Source organism: Columba livia, chromosome 3, assembly GCF_036013475.1.
Source record: "Columba livia isolate bColLiv1 breed racing homer chromosome 3, bColLiv1.pat.W.v2, whole genome shotgun sequence".
Lineage (NCBI taxonomy): Eukaryota > Metazoa > Chordata > Aves > Columbiformes > Columbidae > Columba > Columba livia.
In genome coordinates this window covers 34280371-34299501 of record NC_088604.1, presented here as the reverse complement: position 1 = coordinate 34299501, position 19131 = coordinate 34280371, and the positions used below count along the sequence as shown (strand labels likewise).

At 36.7% G+C, this 19131-nt stretch overlaps 1 protein-coding gene across 8 annotated transcripts in view; it reads right to left on the bottom strand.

Annotated features, from left to right (window-relative positions):
- MEI4 (meiotic double-stranded break formation protein 4) overlaps window positions 1–19131 on the bottom strand; it is a 149957-nt gene that overhangs the window by 44989 nt on the left and 85837 nt on the right. For all 8 annotated transcript variants that reach the window (XR_010471207.1, XR_010471208.1, XM_065056360.1 and 5 more), the window contains 2 exons: window positions 18076–18324; window positions 5915–6474 (listed from right to left, as the gene is read on the bottom strand). Coding sequence is in view for 6 of the 8 variants with exons in the window: in XM_065056360.1 (XP_064912432.1) it covers window positions 5915–6474; window positions 18076–18324 (809 nt within the window). In the remaining 2 variants the exon portion in view is untranslated. The remainder of the gene's footprint in view (window positions 1–5914; window positions 6475–18075; window positions 18325–19131) is intronic.

Sequence of the window (19131 nt, the reverse complement as noted above, 5' to 3'; positions counted from 1 at the left end):
AAGGTTCATTAGTAAACAGGCAAAAGAACAGAGAAACCCTAAGATTGTCATTATTAAAGTATGTACACACATTTAAAGCAATGCTTGAGGGCTCCTATCAAAAAACCCTTGGGATATACAGCAACCTTCAAAATTTAGAGGATATAAGAGGTAATTTTCCCTCCAAGACAAAAACACAAACAAATAATAACTAAAAAAAAAAGAAATCACCATTTCTGTTAAAAGCAACAAACTGAATTTCTCTGTGAAGAGAAAGTTGATCCTTACAGCAAGAACCACCCAGACCTCAATTTGGAAGTGACCAGAATGGAACTAAAGAGCTGGAATAAGTAATGATGTGATGGAAGTAAGGTGATGGAACTAAGGTGGTCATGTCATCTCTTTGAGTAACCACCGACTACGTTACACTCAAGACCAAGCCTACCTATTCCATCATTTTATTCTCCTCCTAGTAGAAATAATATGTAATACCATGAATATTAGTTAATTACTTGGATAAAAACAGGAAATGACAGTATTTACTATTAGGAAAAGAGAGGTTTGACAAAACAGCAATACAGGCAGGTTGGAAACCATGAATAGAACTTTTTTACTCTAATAGTAAAAAAACCAAAACAAAACAAAAACCCACCCTGCTAACATCATCTTGTAATGTGTCAATAATTGTAGCTTTAGTGTATGACATATGTCAGCTGAGGCTGACTGAGGAGGGAAGGTGGACAACAGCCTAAGAGGTAGACAAAACCTTCTTTCATTCATTCCTGTCTAGTTACTACAATGATCCACTTTATTGAAGTAAATTAAAGTCGGTCAATTTGGTGATTGCTTTAGACTGCAGTGATTTACAAGACAATGGATTTTGATTATCATTTGACTTAAATAGCTATCTACATAGAAAAAAATAGATGGCTGAGAAAATTTAATTCAACAATGAAGTGACTCAAATATTGACTCTTACTAGACCATAAAATTCTGGCAACATATTTTGATATTCATACAAATGAAGTCCTCTTCCATTAGGTAAGTAGAATTATTTGGCCAGTGAAAATACACCATGTCTCATGAACCGTGATATTCCTCTCAGGACTCAATTAATTTAGGAAAATAGAAGCCCACTAGTTTTATACTTGGGAGCCATCAGTGACATGAATAACTATTATTAAATCTTCTGTGTCCCTAAGCAAGCAAGACTCTCATAAACTAAGGTAAGTACTGTCCTGGCAGTTGCTGACAAAGGATACTACAAACTATACATGGCTGGGAGAATTTACTGTCATCCACAACTAGTTGTTGGAGCATATTTTAAATATATACTGTTGCATGTATTAAAATCATCAGAGTAAGTTTATGATTACTCTCCTCCAGGCATTTTGCAGTCATTAATGAATCAAATTAATTGTATCCTAGATAAGAAAAGATTCAAAACCCTGGTTCTCAAGCATGTGTACTTTTTCAATTGCACAAACACATTTCCATACTTTTTATTATGTAATTGCCAATGAAATTCAAACATTTCTCTCTTTCTGTTTTTCACTGTACTACATTTCAACTTGGTATTTTCAAGAACTGTGAATCCTTTCTCACACAAACATCCAGTAAAGGTATTTAACTACTACTTAGAATTAATTCATTTGCTCTCCTACTGAATATATCATCAGTAATATTAAAAAATTTGCAAAATTCTACATAAAGATTTTTAGATGGAACATAAGACAGAGAAAAATGAAAACGGGCAGTAAAGTCTCAAACAGGATAAGAAAAGTTCCTAGACACTACGGCCATGTCCCAGTATCCATTCAGATACTCTTAAAACAACTTGAAAACAATCATAAAGGTAGGGTGCATAGTTTCCAAAGGGTACAATGGTTAAAAAAAAAAAAGGGGGAAAAAAAAAAAGGGGGAAAAAAAAAAGAAAAGGGGGAAAAAAAAAAGAAAAGGGGGAAAAAAAAAAGAAAAGGGGGAAAAAAAAAAAGAAAAGGGGGGAAAAAAAAAAGAAAAGGGGGGAAAAAAAAAAGAAAAGGGGGGAAAAAAAAAAGAAAAGGGGGAAAAAAAAAAGAAAAGGGGGAAAAAAAAAAGAAAAGGGGGAAAAAAAAAGAAAAGGGGGAAAAAGAAAAGGGGGGGGAAAAAAAAAGGGAGGAAAAGGGAAAAAGAAAGGAAGGAAACAGCATGTAACATTTTTCTTCTTTGTTTGAAAGGATCAAGCAATTAATGACTTTTGACAGCATCTTTGAAGTCAGTATTGATGTTTTAAACATAGCATGATAAGAAGCAACCAACCACAGTTCACTGAAACACAGCTCTTTTGCTTCTGGGTCTTGTTTGAAAGAGATTACGAGTGAGGTGCGACAGATGGACGAGCTACTTGTTGAACACGAACAAGGCACAAGAAAGCAGCCTCTCCTGAGAACACCACACAGCTCGCCTTTACTCTAGAATTCTGAAGGCAATGCAGCATTGTCTTCTGGTTTGGTGTTTTGTTTATCTACTTAAAACAAGAGGTCCAAGAAACAGACACAGTTCTCTGTACAGAACCCAGGGTCAAGGCCAGGATCTTTTGGCACACAACTGATGCATTAGCCATGTTCCAAACAACAGTATCAGCTGCACATAAAAGAAGTACAAGCAGTGAACTGAACGTCTGTCAACAATGCTGTTAAACTAATGTGACACCACTGGGGATCACATCACATAAATCCTCTGCAATGCAGCACCCTGTGACTGTATTTGGCCATGACAGCTTTGAATATAGCTGAACCACACAGAAAGAAGTCAGATGTAAAAGCATTTTTCTTCTCTCTCCAAAGACTTTGAATTCCCTAACAATAATTGTTTCAAAGTCTTGCACAGCTATATATATAACGGATGTAAATAAGACATGTGTGAAGTATCTTAATTTCTGTTATAGGGATTTGACTTTAAATCTAACTCCACATACTACAAAGCTACAGCCAGCTCAAGTTCACCTCAGCGTGTTTCCAGGCAGGCTCCAGACACTGTCCATGTAAAAGGAATTGTGTCCTCTCTGAAGTGTCCCACTGCAATGAGCTGCGAAAAAAATTTCTATCCAAATTGCACAGCTCTAGGAAACTGAATCCAGGCAGAAAATCTGAGTACATGCCTTTGCTGGTTCCTACAACTTCCAGTGCTTTATAATTAGAAACATCTCAAAGAAAGGGATTCAGCAGTTACAGCAAGTAATTTTGCTGCTGTTTTTCTTTCTTTACATCTAATGCAGACTGAATTATCTCTTTTCCAATTCTCAAAGGTTTTTTTAAGTTATTTAATTTGCTCTGCAAAACACTGGGATTGCTTTTGAAGACAAGGCATTAAGTGTAATCCACAGCCATTTCTCTTTTTGTTCAGTTTTTGAAGGTGTTTCTCACAGCCCTTTGTTCTCCTTGACAGCTCCTGACAGTTTTATAGGTGAGGATGGCAAAGGGAAAGTTGTGTCAAACACTGAAGCCACATTGGTGGTTGGCTGTATGAATGCTTCTTGACAGTTAGTAAGGTTAGATACAACAAAATTCCTAATGTTTCTATACTGCAGGCATTTAAGCATCCTCGTGGAAGCAAAATTAATACAGTTTGCCACTCTTTCCAGATGACAGCCTTGTAATTAATGGTAATTTTATTTTAAACCTATAATCTTGATATTTCAATCACCACTTGAGTAAACAGTGCTGATTAAAACTGAAGCATAATGTGTCCCTGGGAGATATTCTGGTACACAGCACATGAAGAATTAGTTATACAATTTCCACTACTAATTCTGAATTCTACATATTTATTTCCATATTCAATTCAATTTAAAGAAAACCAAAACTCTAAAAAGAATAACTCTTTATAAACATTGCAATTACTACACACAACATTTCCCCCTTTTTTCCTAGAAATCTGGAAACTATCACAATTATTCCTTAATAATTGCTTTGTACTATTTTTAAACCCTTTGAATCTCTTCGATTGAAGTAAAGGCTGCCGATAAGAAACAGCATTAATATTTTGGTGGAAGCAAGATATAAACCCGCATAAAATGCCATCTGTTTCAATGAAGTTATTCAGAGAAAATATACCACCTGTAAATTATGTGGACATACTCCATCCTTCCTGAATGACTTCTAAAAGCACTTTGCAGACTCAAAATGTCCCAACCTATGAAGATATTTTCTCTCATTTAAGATGTGACACCTCTCACTTAAGCTTTACTTTTCTTTCTGTCCTTTCCCCACGTTTCTGCAATCAACAAGTAATCCCTCTCTGGATAGCCTCTTGGTCATGCTCCTACAATTAACCTTATTGTAATTATTTCTTAACTTCCAGTTCAGGTAGAGGAGGGGAAGAATTGGAAACACTGAACATCAGCTATGAAGAAGTCCCTACTGAATGCCTGCTCAAGTTTTCTTGTTCTGTACCTTGTAATCACGCACACAAAAAAGGCATCACACCTGCATGACTTTCTGTTCCTAATACCACACAAAATGGTATGTATACTCACATCCTTTCCAAACACTGGCCAGGGACACCTCTAATTAAAAATTAAGTACCATACCATGGTGACACTGAAATAAAAAGCATGCTGGTATTAGAGATACAAGGCTCTAATCCTGGAAAGCTACAGTATAGGAAAGTTTCCTTCTGAATGCTCTTGTTTTCCTACATCTAGCCAAAATACAGGCATATCCACCCTACTCCATGCCCCCAGTTTGGTAATAGTATTTGCTTGATATTTACATTCTGGGGCAAATACTTGCTATATAGTGAGTGGAATTCATTTTAAATTAAGACAAATGGATACATCTGCCCACAGGTGTAGCAGATGTCTAGGATCTCATTTTGCTAAAGGCAATTCTAGAGCTCATCCTAAAACAGGGACCTAGTACCTTGTCAGCATTCTTTAGGCTCCATGGATTACATCCTCATTTACTATAATGGTTGCGGGGTTACACACATGTGGACACTAATTTGGTACATCCAAGACTCAAACAATTCCACCAACTGTTTCAAGTTACTCTAAAAGGCAGAATGAAACCTGAAAATCCTCACACAGACAATGGACTTCATTACACATGGGAAGTCTTGTGAAGACAGAGTAGGGATATTTCAGTTGAATGAGGAAACTAACAGGACCCATGCAAAATGAATACAGACAAAATGCAGCTCAGTCCTATCAGTTGCTTGTGCCAAGGACGTGCCATTTCTGAATTTTTCACTTGTTTGCTGATTTATTGTTAAAATACAAATTTTCAAATGTCTAGTGAGTGACATATCATCTTAAGCAAACCAAGCTATTTAATCTAAGTGCACAAGAAAGAATTAAAAAATTGTACAGTCAACATCTATACTATATCTTCATAGAGCAAGAGAAATTATGTGTTTTTCTCTCATGTTTTCTATAAAGTTGTTTTAATCTGCTTTTTCACAGTTTTTAGAAGTCCTGTACTCAGGAACAGACTAGAAGAACTTGAATGCATGAGCAAAAACTTTTTCAAATGTTGTAGAGCAGGGATGTCAAACTCATTGTCAGAAGGGGCCACATCAGCTCCATTGGGGCCACATCAGCCTCATGATTGCCTTCAAAGGGCTAAATGTAATTTCAGGACTGTATAAATGTGACTGCTTCTATGTTTATACAGTCCTAAAATTACATTCAGCCCTTTGAAGCCAACCACGAGGCTGATGTGGCCCCTAGTGAAATGAATCTGACACCCCTGTTTTAGAGAATTTATTGTCCATTTCACAAAAAAAAAAAAAAACAAAAAAACAAAACAAAAAAAAAAACACCCCACATGAATATCTGAGAAATACTCTTCAAAATGCAGTAAGACAAACTAATATTCAAAAAGTATATTAAAACAGGAGAATTTTATGGTATATTAAAATGGTATAGGAATGCCAGAAAATGTTTTACACTTACCCTATTGACACTGCTGTTTCTTAAAATAATTTGAATTAGGCTTTTCTTAAATTCTTCCAGCTTCTTGAAACATTTCTTCAAAACATGATTAGATAATTTAGTATCAGTCACCAAACTGATCAAAACAGAAACCGCTTCCGTAACGAAATTTGAAACTGGAAATTTAGGACTGTTGTAAAAAACAGTCAGTCCATCAAGCAACTGAGACAATGAATTGCATACAGTGAAAGTGTCATTCTCCAGCTCTGTGAAGTCTGCTTGAAGAATTCCTCCTTCTGACAGTCTTCGTATTTCAAGTAGATGTTGCAAAAACTGCACTGGAACAGACAGAAATTCCTTCTTGCTAGTACAGCAAAGATTCATTGGAGGAACCATTTCCAACCAAGGTTTAGAAGTATTGACATTTTGCTCAGATTGGTGAAAATCAGAAGCTGTGCCTAAAGAATCAAATGCATAGTCATTAGACACATCACATCCAGAGTCTTCTAGCTGGCTTGAGTAACTCACAGGGTTTATACGTTCTTGATCCAGAAGAGCTTCAGCAGAGGCATCTGGTTTTCCTGAAACACAAATGTGAAAGTTACATTTGTGTAACACTTAAATACACACTTATAGAAAGTGTTGTATTTCCTTTCTCCTTTTGCTTCCACACAAAAATCATGTAATACATATGTATGCTTGCTCCCCAAGAACTTCCCATGATTAGAATTTAGCTGTGGAATAAGATGACATCCTTAAATTGAAGTCAAAGCTTTCAGAAGGTACTGTCTATCTGTGAACAATATGTTTTATGCTTATAGTAGTATGAACAGCAACTTTAAGTTTAGATTTCCTGATGGTTTTAAGTTTTCACATACATAATTTAAGTGGACATCTATACTCTCATTAATTCCCAGGGAAGGAAGCACCTGTCAATTTCTGGCCCTCCAAATATTTTCACTACTTTCACTCTCAGGAACTCAGACTGCTTTCAAAAGACAGTGAAGGTCTATTTCTATACATGAATCGAATATGATCTTCTCCTTCATGTTTAGTCTTTCTCCCCAGATCACAGAAGGAATTCTAACAGAGTCAAAGTTGAACAGAACACTGCACTTGAGCTTTTTATTATTTAATAAAGAAAAACATTCAGAATCAAAAATTTATATAGTCACCACATATCTCTCATGACATCTTCTTCAAAGACCCAAGCTACATTACAGAAGGTATGCATTGCATTCACAAGAATAAATTATTTTTTGTACACCACTGTAGAATGTCTTTCATCCTATGTCACATATTAGATACATTTAAGTCTGCACCTCTATGCATAAAATCAGTACTAGGTGACAACAGACTCCCTCTGTGCTACATGCTACCAATGACAAAAGGTTGCAATCAAAACAAGAAAGACACATTAGAGCAGTGAAGTTGAAGACCAACACATGTAAACATCTCAGTGCCACAAGGCAAGGCTAGAACCCCATCGGACCAACTCTTGGCTGTGCCCTGTTCACTGGGGCACAGCCACAAACTGCTTCTCACGCCTGAAAAACATGCATATATTGTTCACGTTTTCCACAAGGATCCAAAGCAATATCATACTTTTCTGTTTGTATTCTGAAATGAAGAAAAAGATTTTACAGGTGATTTGGCCTGATGAGAAATAAATGTGGTATTTCACGGCAAGTTAAAAAAGCATTTTTAACACAGAAAACATCACTAGGCAACAGTCTACAGAATTGTGTACACTAATGAAATACTACTCAAATAAATTTATACAGACTTCATTAAAACTACAATTTCAAATTGAATTTTGACCATTACTTCAGGCTCAGAAAACACACCAGATCATCCAATGAGGGTGCTACTACTGAGACCAAAACTGGAAATGTGGTTTATTTATTTACTGTTGAATATAAAGCCTTTAACATTCTGATACACTCAAAATTGAACAGGACTGGTACCAACAGACTCACAATGAAATGGCTAACTGGAGGGAAATCAACCGACATTTCCAGGAGATAGGAAAAGCAAGGCTTGTAAGGCCAGCCTAGTGTTTCAGATATTAACACTGCTCCCAAACACCTTGAATATCTGAACTTGGAAAGCAAGCAACGAGGCAAAGCACAGTTCCCATGGTGTCACTAACAAAAACAAGCATCAATCTTTCATGTATTTTCTCCTTAGGGTTTCAAGCAAAAGACGTTCCAGAAGCAAAAAAATTGAAAGTTGTTTTTGCTACTGTTCAAGGAAAATAAGCCCTTCTAGGGAATCTATCTACTGTGAGTTTCACTAGGCGGATATTTTGTTCCTGTTTTTAACATGATGGGGCAATATGAAAATTGCTCATGAGAATGTAGTGCCAGGAGTCAAAAGAAGCAAAGCAAGAACTACATACCAGAAAACCCGTATGTATGTTCACTGATTCCTCTCTTGAAGGAAAAAATAAAAAACAACAAAAAACAAACACAGAGGTGAAAGGGAGAAGGAAATACAGAAATATCCATAGGAACCAAACTTAAGACCCCCAGCAAATAAAAGAGGTGGCATATACAATGAAACACTCCCACCAGTAGCAGACAATATTGCATTTATGCTTAGGTTCCTACTCACTGAGATATCAAATTCCTGTCCCATTATGAGCTTCCAGAAAACCCTGTTACAGTAAGTCCCCAACAGCAGCGTATTTCCAATTCAACGAATAACACAAAAGGCTTTAAAAATGTTGTCATTTTTATGTTCTAGTAATTTCTGGAGAATGCGGAAGTAATCTTTTTAAAAATAAATAAATAAATCAGCCACTAGGAAATACTCATTATTTCCCTCAAAGTGTCTAGAAACAGCTTATCATTTATTTATCGAAATAATTTAAACTAATGACTTTGTACTTACTATTTAAATGAGAAAGCAGTCATAATGGTTATTAAGTTAAAAAAAAAAAAAAAAAAAAAGAACAGCCTTAAGCCTGCTTCACATTAATGATAATCTTTAAACAGCAATTTCAAGAACATTTGACTCCAAATATACTGGAACAAGAAATACAAAAATTTAATGCACATGATGAGCTAATCACAAAATCTTACAATGCCTTTATTTAGGTAATGAAATACCAAGTCACAAGCAATTTTACAGCCTTCTGAAATATGTCACATCAGATTCACGAAACATTTAAACTCTTAATTCGTTTTTAGGACTTTAGCTTCTTCCTACATTAAGATCCTAAGCTGAAAATCAGAATTGTGTGCTCCCTAACCAAAGCAAGATATAGTCACCACAAGAGCTTTGGGGTACAAAGGCTGAAAAACTGACACATATCCACCACTGCAAAAAGTGTCCTGAAAACCAGCAGTCTTTCAAAGGACACCAAGATTTAATTCAGGAACACGAAAGGGAGAAAGAAGAGCCAGCTACTTCATCAGGACAGCAAAACACCTTCTGTCTCCCAAGTGCCTGTTGCCAGCAGGTATGGTCATAAGAATTCTCAGAGCTGTGAACAGATGAGTGACCCAGCTCCTGGTCCTACCCAGTGCAGAGTAAGAAAGGCAGTATTTGTAATATTCATATAGCAGGAGCAGGGGAGGTGGAAGATGCTTTCACAGACACCTGTGCTGCCAGCTGCTACAGATGGGAGAGTGAATGAGGAAGGTCACATGCTGTATGTAGTTCAAAATTTAAACTGAAGGGTCCTCAGTCAATGAAATTGCTGTGGAATAAAAAAATGGCCTTTGAGTCTTTTGAAAAACTTAATATACTCGAAGTTACACCACCAATAGGGACTGTAAAACAGAAAATAGGTTTGAAGGGGCCAGGTGTAAGAAACCAAGTGAAGAGATTGTTTGAGTTCTGCAAATCCAAAATTACTTCAGTTTCAAGCATTAGGCATTGTTTAAATTCTCTCACTTTGTGAGCACATGCATGGATTACCCCATGAAAACCAGAAACAATGCTGTTAGACATTTAAAGGTCTCTTAAAACTCAGAATTGATGGGCTCAATTCCACTTCTTTTAAAAAAAAAAAAAAAAAGACAATGAAAAATAAGACTAATAATCACAACTTGAGAAACCTGATGATACTGCGGTTCTGCTTTCTAAGTAGGTGTTCAGTAAATAACTTCTAAAAGGAGATGAAACCATATGTGAAGTTATTAATATTTTTCCTACTGTGTTCACTTCTCCACTTCTGGATTTTTCAGGACTCTTTGTTATTCTTCATTAAATCTTCATTGATTGGTTTGTGTCCTGGTTTTGTTAAACCTTTTAAACCTTGACAGTTTGTTACAAGTGGAATTTCCATTAACGAAGAATAAAGTCTATTCTTATCTCAAAAAAATAAATAAAAATATCTCCTTATTCACATTGACTGTTTTCTTTACCTTTTCTTCATAGGCTTATTGTGTAAGACTGTCTCTATTCTTCTGTTTTCATCACTAACCAAGCTGGCTGGTTGAAAAAAAAAAATTCTCTCCTCCCTTATGAACTTCTATCTGTTTAGCACACCATTGTTGTCCTGATCTGGAAACGATGCAGACTTCTGTATTTATCAGAGCAAAGAAATATTGTCTCACGTATTTGAGCATTTTGAAATAATAATGAAAAAAACAATAAAAAGCTCCCAGGATTCTGCAAATGAAGAATTTTTAGAAACTGTGTATGCCATACATCTCCATTTCCATGGAAAAGAAAGCTCTTCTGTTTAAAGCTTAGGTATTTCATGCTGACATACTTTGTCCCATTCAGGAACAAATTCACAGAAATTAATATGGGACTGAGTATCTAAAATTCCCAAATTAATTGTTCAATGTCAGGAATGAAAATGTTTTTTCACAAAGCCTAGAAGCATATACATCAATTTGTTAGGGGTTTTGCTTACATAAAGAATCTAAACATTTAGAATACAGTAAGAATTGTGAAGGATTTTGAGGATATAGACATCCATTTTTAGGGGATTCCCGTAGAAGACAGCATAAATCTTCTGTAGTTCAAGTCAAATGAAGAATACTTGCAGCAAAGATATGGAAGGATTGATCATCAGGTGATGAACAAAGATTTGGGTCAGTCAGTGCTCCTTAAGCAGCTTTCATGACAAAAGACCTAATCTAAACTTTACAATATTGACCATCCCAATGAGATGACTGAAATTTGAGTTCTAAGCCAGATAGGGGATATTTCAATATATTAAGTGAATTAATGTCCTGCACAAGTGATTCTAGGTGGCCCTGCTTGACAAGAGGGTTGGACAAGATGACCTCCAACCCCAACCATTCTGTGAGTCTGGCTGATTCTTAGCCCACTACAGTAGACTTAGAGGCAAGAAGATCCTTATTGCCATGGCTACATTTCTTAAGTAGTTTTTACCATATACATTCAGTTTTCCCCAAAACTATCATTCTGTTACCCAGAAGAAAGGAAAGGAATCTACACTAAATTATGAATTTCACTTGCTTTTATGAACCTTATTCCTAAAAACTGTGTGTCTTATCAGGAAATAGATCTATACCAGGAATTTATAAAAACAAACAGCTTCTGTTACTGGGACAATTGGCTTGTTTTTGCCTCTGAATGGGTTTCTTATACAGAAATCTGGGAGAAAACAGGATGCTTCTTGGGTCCCTTTGCCCCAAATCTGTGCTTAGAACAGCTGTAGCAATGCCATTTGATCAGACAGACAGCATCTGCTTTCAAAGGCAGAAAGTTTCCACAACCAAAACAGACCTGTTTTCCATGGAAGGAGTTGTACTCCGAGATTTCAATGAATCATTACGCTCCAGCTGGTGCTTTTTCCAGATTGCAAATTAACTTATTTAATTATCCTGAAAAGGCTTCAGCTTTCATAAAGTTCTCCATTGTGTCACTACAATTATGGGGAACAGATTTATCTCATCATCATATTCCAAGAGCCATATTCCCATATATCTGTGCTAAATATATTTTAACCCTGTTTTTGTCATCTCATGTATCTGTTCTCAATTCCCTGCTCCCCTCCTAAAAAACAAAAACAAACAAACAAACAACTTTTTCAGTTGCAAGACATTACTAGCAATGCTGCCTACTTGCATTAGCGCCATTGGTAGAAGCATGGGAGTACACTAGAACACTTAAGATGTCAAATGACAGTTCATTTTTGAAGTACTGTCTGACACCATCATGCCTTAGAGAAGATGCTGAGATGACAGCTAGACTAGGCTGCCCTTATGGATTTATATGGAGAGAAGGGCACCTTTTCAGAGGGGGATGATGGGGCAGAGGGAGGGAAGAAGAATCTCTCTATGCAGAAATATCACATCCCTAAGCACCAGACAAAAATAATCAGATCTGTTTTCCATGGCGACATCAAACAAAGTGTTGACTGCTGCCCAATGGGGAATCCTCTCACCTTGGAAAAAGGAAGGTAGAAAAGCCAGAACATGCCCCCTCAGAGGCTGACAGTTCCCCTGCAACTGTCCTTTTTTTTGCATTCCTTGTTTTCTGCCAAATACCAAGGTGCAAAAAGTTGTGAGAGGACACAGCAAACTATAAAAGCAGCTCACTCAAACATATTGACCTGAAGAAATAGCTTTTACATAAACATACCACGATAACTCGGAAATTCTAGTCTATATTTCTCTACCTTACTACCGTGCTGTAGGAACTGAAATCTTTGCTAAGTGCCATTGAGGGCAGCTATAAACATTTCACACTATTTCATCTTCTTTCTGTGGAGGGAAGTAATTTCTCCTAATAGACTAGTATGTTTTTATCATTATTATTCAGTCTGATTTGGACTGCTGCTACCACCATTAACAAGAAAGACTCCTTTAAAAGGCTCCAGATAACATATTCACTAGGGAATATGCATATGTTTTGACCTGATCTTTCTGAAAAAATGTGATTGGTTTCTCCCTGAAAATGAGCTTGAAAAAAAAATAATCTTATCAATTATGTTTTCCCACTGCTCTTTTTAATGTAAGGAGGCAGAGGAAACATCACAAGCTAGGTTATTTAAATCATGATGGAAACTTTTGCTCTTTCAGAGGTTTGAAATCAAATTATTCAGAAAAGATTTTGACTGGCTATCACTCTTCCTGCTCTCATTGAAGCAGGACTTATCTGATTCCGTTCCTTTGGTAACCGAGGAAATGCTGGGGCTTTAAGCCGAGCACCCAGAGTTTCTGCCTCTCCTGGCGGAGCAAGAAACACCCGAGTCATGACTTAACAGGAATTGGAAAAGGAAGAGGTGGCTGAATTCTGTGGCCCAAAACAAGGCTGCTGGTAACCTGGAGTTGTGTATCATTTATAATCAGTTTTACTTCAGCCGATGAGCTGGTTGGTTCCAATTCTATATGATTCTGCTTTCACAGCAAGTCTAGTCTCCTTTCTTCTTCCTGGAAGCTCAAAGTGTCTTCATTCACACTAACCTACAAAGGAAATTGCTCCCCTTTTCCACATGTACAACTAAATGCCTCAAGAAACACACTAAGTTAAGAAGTGAAGCAGGTCATACAAAATTCTTTTTGTCTCTTGCTCTTGCTCCCTGAAGAGATACAAATGTCTTGACACAGGAAGTAGAATTTAGGGAACAGTATCCTGAAAAATCAACACAGCCTCAGGACACAGTTATAAAAATCAGACATTCATGTTAATCACAATCTGACTCAAGAGTTCAGCATCTCCCTAAACGCACAGACACACTATGGTAGTTCTACTGTAAATCATCTATAAAGGAAGAATAAACCAATTCTAAAAAAGCAGGGGGGGAATAATCTGTTTGGTTTTGGTTTTTTAATTAGAGGAACAAGCAGTTCAGTAAATTCCTATCTGCTGCATAAGAAGGGAATATTCTAATACAAACCAAGATTGAAGGTGAAGCTAGGGAAGAAAGAATACATATTCAACAGAAGTTCAGCTAAAAATATACCCTCAACAACTGGTTTGAAACCCTTCAAGAGTAGGAGTCTAAAGCAGCCAAGGCAATAAACATCTATCCTTGAAATTGTCATTCCTAAAACACAACTTGGCAAAAAAGGGTAGAGTATTTCATTAATGCCTTCTTAGGTTGGAGTAACAGCTGCAGGCTTTTCAGATCTCTTTAACAGAAGCTGCCAAGAAACAATATGATTGTTGATTTGATGAGCTGATAATAGCTGAGGAATTTGTCTTAGAGGACAGGTGCTTCAATCCATGAATCTACCAATTCATCAATGCTTTGTAAGACCCTTTGTATTTTCATGTAGCTCCGAAGCAAACTGATAACAGAATGCTCAAATATTTTATATTGTTATTCTTGGAATAACAAGTTTCTCTCTTCCTCTCTGTGAAATTTCAGTCTGAATCAAAGAAAGACAAGAAACTTTGATTAATATTATTTTTTTTTCTACCCAAGGGGGTAGTTGCCAGGACAATACTGGCAAGTTGAAAAATAACGAACAGACAACTACAAAAACATGTGCTTCTCCTCCTCCTTGGATGGCTGACATACAGCCAAAAGCATCAGCAGGGAAAAGGAATACCAGTGCCCTTGTATTCAGAAAGACAGCTGCACTTTAAGTCAAATAAGGAATTTCCAGACACAGTACAGTCAGTGAATACATACCACAGCAATTTTATAAACAGCACATTAAACTGTAACAACCCATACCATCAAAGAGTTTACCGTAGCAAAGCACACTCCTTCTCCTCAGTGGGAAAACCTGAACTTTTTTAGGGTCTCTGTGGACAAAGAACTAGTCAGGTGGACAAAAGTAATTTTGATGAGCTATCTGTAAAAATCGATACTTCTTTCTCCTTCACGTGCAACTGTGTGCAACTTTACATGGAAAAGGAGAACAGGCATCACGGCTTCAAAGAGCTCCCAAATTTCTCACAACAGAGAAATAAAACTCCATGGGCAGTCTCTAATAATTCCTGAAGCTTCTGAAAGACCTACTATTATTATTACTATTACAAACAGCAAGTGGGAGAGGGAAGCTCTCACATTGTGAGTGCAGAGCAGGGAAGATACAGCTGCAAAGTGAACCTTGGCTGAAGGACTTGAGCCCTTCAGCTCCCAACAGGCATCAGCAGACACAAATGCAGTACCCTTGCTGCATGAGATTTTTCCAGTGATGGATTTTGTGAAACCCTGGTATTCTTGCAGCTATAGAGCTGTTAAGCAGAATACAAAAAAGCCAAAGAGAAGCTGAAGGTTTGAACTCTTATAAGAGGTTGCATTGTTTTAAGCAGAACATCAACTCCAAAAATGAAGCTGGAGAAACGAGTTGAGGGAAGAAAATGATACACAGTATTTGTAAATTACTCGTCCCTAAGATCAATCCTAGTTATCCTCAGCCCTAAAGATAACTTCTCTGGTGTGACATTAGGTACTAAACTTGGGCATATACAATCAATAACAAAGCATAATAATGGCTTGATGAATCTATAGGAGTTTTCAGGTGAACAGGATGTATCACCACTTATACCACTTTTCCTCTGAACTTAGATTCAAGCTCCTTGTGCCTTCCTACCTCAGGAGCTGCCACCCTTTAGCCTTTAACATCCATGGACTTGAAAAAAAATCTCAAAACTGGCACAACACACAAGAGAGGATTTTTTCTTTTTCCCAGAGCAGAAGATGTCAGTGGTAGAGTGGCCCCTGTTTCAGGCATGCTTTGCTTCTATGACCATCTTCCTTTAAATGTCAACTGTGGGTTTTCTGCTTTTAATATCATCAACTGGATCACCAGAAGAGTGCACAGATCTCATCAACAGACATCCTGCCAGGTATCAGTAATGATCTTTTCTTACTCAAAATCAAGAGACTGAGCATTTGTCTCCAACATAACTGTAGCCACAAATGCTCACTCAGCAATTACATCTGTCTGATGAAGAACATCTTTACAAAATAATATATGGTTCAAATCCATTATCAGAAGAGTTCACATGTCATACCAAGGTTTAAAAAACAAACAAAAACAGACCAAAGAAATGTCACAAAAAATGGCCAACTCAAAGTTAGAGCTCAAAAGTGTCCTTTCAATGTTAAGGAAACTTGTATGAAGAAATAGAAATTACAATATTGTTGAGATTTTCCACACATTTTTGCTCTCTTACACCCAAGGAGTTAAGAGAAACTGAAGGGGAAGACTATGCCCTACGCCTCTTGGACAGCATGTGATGCAGATGGGGCTGATGTGATCTCCCATAGATATTTAATACGTCAAAAGGCTTTCTAGCAGATTTATCAACACTGTAATCATTATCATAAACAAATATTGGAACAGAAAAGCAGCTACACAGCAGTCCTTCAAATTAGTAGGGTGTTGATTTTGTACTCTGGAGAAACTGAAGAAATATAGAAGGATTGCAAATACCACATACTCATCTCTACTACTTATTATTCCATTAGCTAAACACAAACTGAAATTAAAGTTTGGCTTCACTGAAATGAGACTTGGTCAACTATCCAAAATATGTTTGAACAGGTTGCTGAGGCCCCAAAAAATAAATCTATGAAGAGCAGGTTAGTGATTTGTGACTCATGGATTTTTTTCTAAGCCCGTCAGCCTATTGTTGTAGAATGGAGAGGGATGTCAATTGTGGACAATTCACCATATCCATATTAGTGAACACTGCAATGGGTCAAGTGAACCACAAACTGTAGAGTAAATGTGCTATTTCCGTGTACGGATAATGAAGAAAATTTAGTGCAGCTGTAAGACATCTAAAATTAGACTAGATCTATCACATTTTAGGTCAGTGAACACACCTCACTGTTACTAGGGCAAGGAAAATCAGCATCCTTTGGAAGAGGTGTTATTCACCAGGGACAGGTGCTTTTCTCTGCCTATCTCACAACTAAAAGAGTTTACTTTGGCAAGTGACATACCAATATTGCTCAGTTACACAGCTTGTGATAAAAATTAGACTTGGAATACAAAAGTTGCAGATGAATTGATTTCCTTTCTAGCACCTTGATATGTTCTGCTTAATCCAGAATTAGAACATCCTCTCTAGATATTAGATGTTAATAAATCTCTCCTCATCATATGCAATCAGTTCTTCACAACATTAAGACACCTGTTGCAAACAGCAGCTCAAAACTTTTTCTCTTAAACTTCATGCTTGGAATAGGTTGCAGAGACAGACACACAAATGATAACTAAGTATGAATAGTCATTAAATAATTTCTCTAGAGAAAAAGGTTCATTTAAAAAAAATCATTAGGGCTCCTAGCTAAAATTTAATACATTCCCCCTCTCAGTCAAAGTTAGGACACAGAAAACTTTTCACAAGGCAATAAAGAAATTACCAGCTACTGTTTCAGTACAAAAGCATTCCAGTAGAGCTTCATCGAGTTGTCTGTCAGGGAATCTTCTAAAAATTTCAAGTCATAAAGCAACTAGCTATACATTTTGATTTTACAGCTCCCCTCAACAGCGAACTGTCTCTCTCCTTTAGCCCAGAGCATTTTGACCTCCATCTCCCAGGGAAAGTATCTCCCCAGAGGCATCCTCTACTGCCTCATTTCCAAGCTCATCCTGTGCCATTGATCTCTCAGAGAATGACTTACTGAACATGAGCAAGTGAGAGAAACAGCGCTGTTTCAGATAACTTTTTTCTTCACTTGAGATAACTTTTTCTTCACTTTAACTAACAGCCTTCCTGAATCCTAGAATATCACACTCACAGTATTTTATCATATGTCATAGTAAACATCCACAGGACTCGCAGTTTAAATACATTAACAGAAATAGCAGCCATGCAGTCCTTTGCCTGCCCAGCCTTCCTGTTATACACATTAGGGATTCATGCTTTCAACAGATTAGGCTTAAATTCTGATTTGAAGCATCTTCAAAGTGGTAAAAAAAAAAAATAAAATAAAAAAATCTCAGTATGTCTTTAAGATATATTCCAAATATAAATACGGTACATCAATATTCCTACAAACTAATATCCCTGAGGTTACAGAGTAACATTTTGTGTCAGCAATTTTGTGTGGAATTACTCCATATGATACATATTGATTCTAAAGGTTAAAAATGTAACTTTTGAGTAAGCATCAAATTCTCAAGCTCAATTCCATTGCAAATGTATTCAGGGCTTTGGGAAAAATAGAAAGCTGTACACTGAAGACTCTTGTATCCAGGCACAAGAAATGGTGCAGGCAACGTATAAGCTGCTTCCTTGCTACTGCAACATAGTCAGAAATTGTTTCAGAAGCTTACCATTTTCCAAGCAGAATCTTGGACAGACCTTGTTCAAAAGAAGTTCCTGACGTAATCGAAGAACTTCAGCTTCCAGCACTTCAACTTTCGATTTCCATCCAAAATCTCGTTCAGATACAGTTTTGGCAAGGTGCTCAGTGTATTCTTTGCAACTCTTCCCTGGTGGTTTCGAGTGGATAATTGCAAAAGCCAATGCTAGTTTTGATATTTTCAAATACCAAACTTGATTTTCTCTTCCACCTTTGATTTCTGTTATATTAGAAAAACAGAAAACAAAAAAAGTAACTTAACTAAGACCCTATTAAGCTAATTATGCACATTTTTTTCTTGGTCTTGAAAACTATTCAATGAGACCAATGATTTTATTTCTAGTGCATGCCTAGATAATCAAGAAAAAGAGTAGAAATATAAGCATTTGTGTACAATGTGAGAATAAAACATACATGACCTGCACTTCAGCTATAACAGGCAGTGTTTGAGAATAACTGTGGAAATAGCAAGCATTTCAAATAGGCTTATCCGAGCAAAAATTTAAACGCAAATGTTATCTCCACTAAAACAAAGATGAAAACACTAAAAATAGTAAACTCAAAAAAAACCCCAAACCCTGACTACTCTGCCCCACAAAAAAAACTCCAAACCCCTGACTGAAGAATGCACATGGGGTTATTTATACATAAACACAACATGTACAATTTATTCAAAATGTACCAAAAAGTCCCAGTGCTCAAAAGATAAAACTTGCTAGTTTCTGGTTTCAGATACCTGGCATTGCTGCACCTGCAATTCTAAGTCTACTTTAAGGCTCAAGCCTGCAGAAAGGTCTATGCAGACAGCTTCAGAGGAATACAAGTGGCTAGTAAGATAACTGAAGAAGACAGTTTTATCAGCTCTGTTACAAACATTTAGGACTGGGTAAAAGGCATTATAGGAGTCAGAAGAAGAAAAGATTTATCTAGATGATTATGTCATGGGTAACAGCACAGAACCCAGGAACAGAAAAGGAAAACATGAAATTAAAAATACCTAATAATATCCAGCCTAATTAGCATAGGC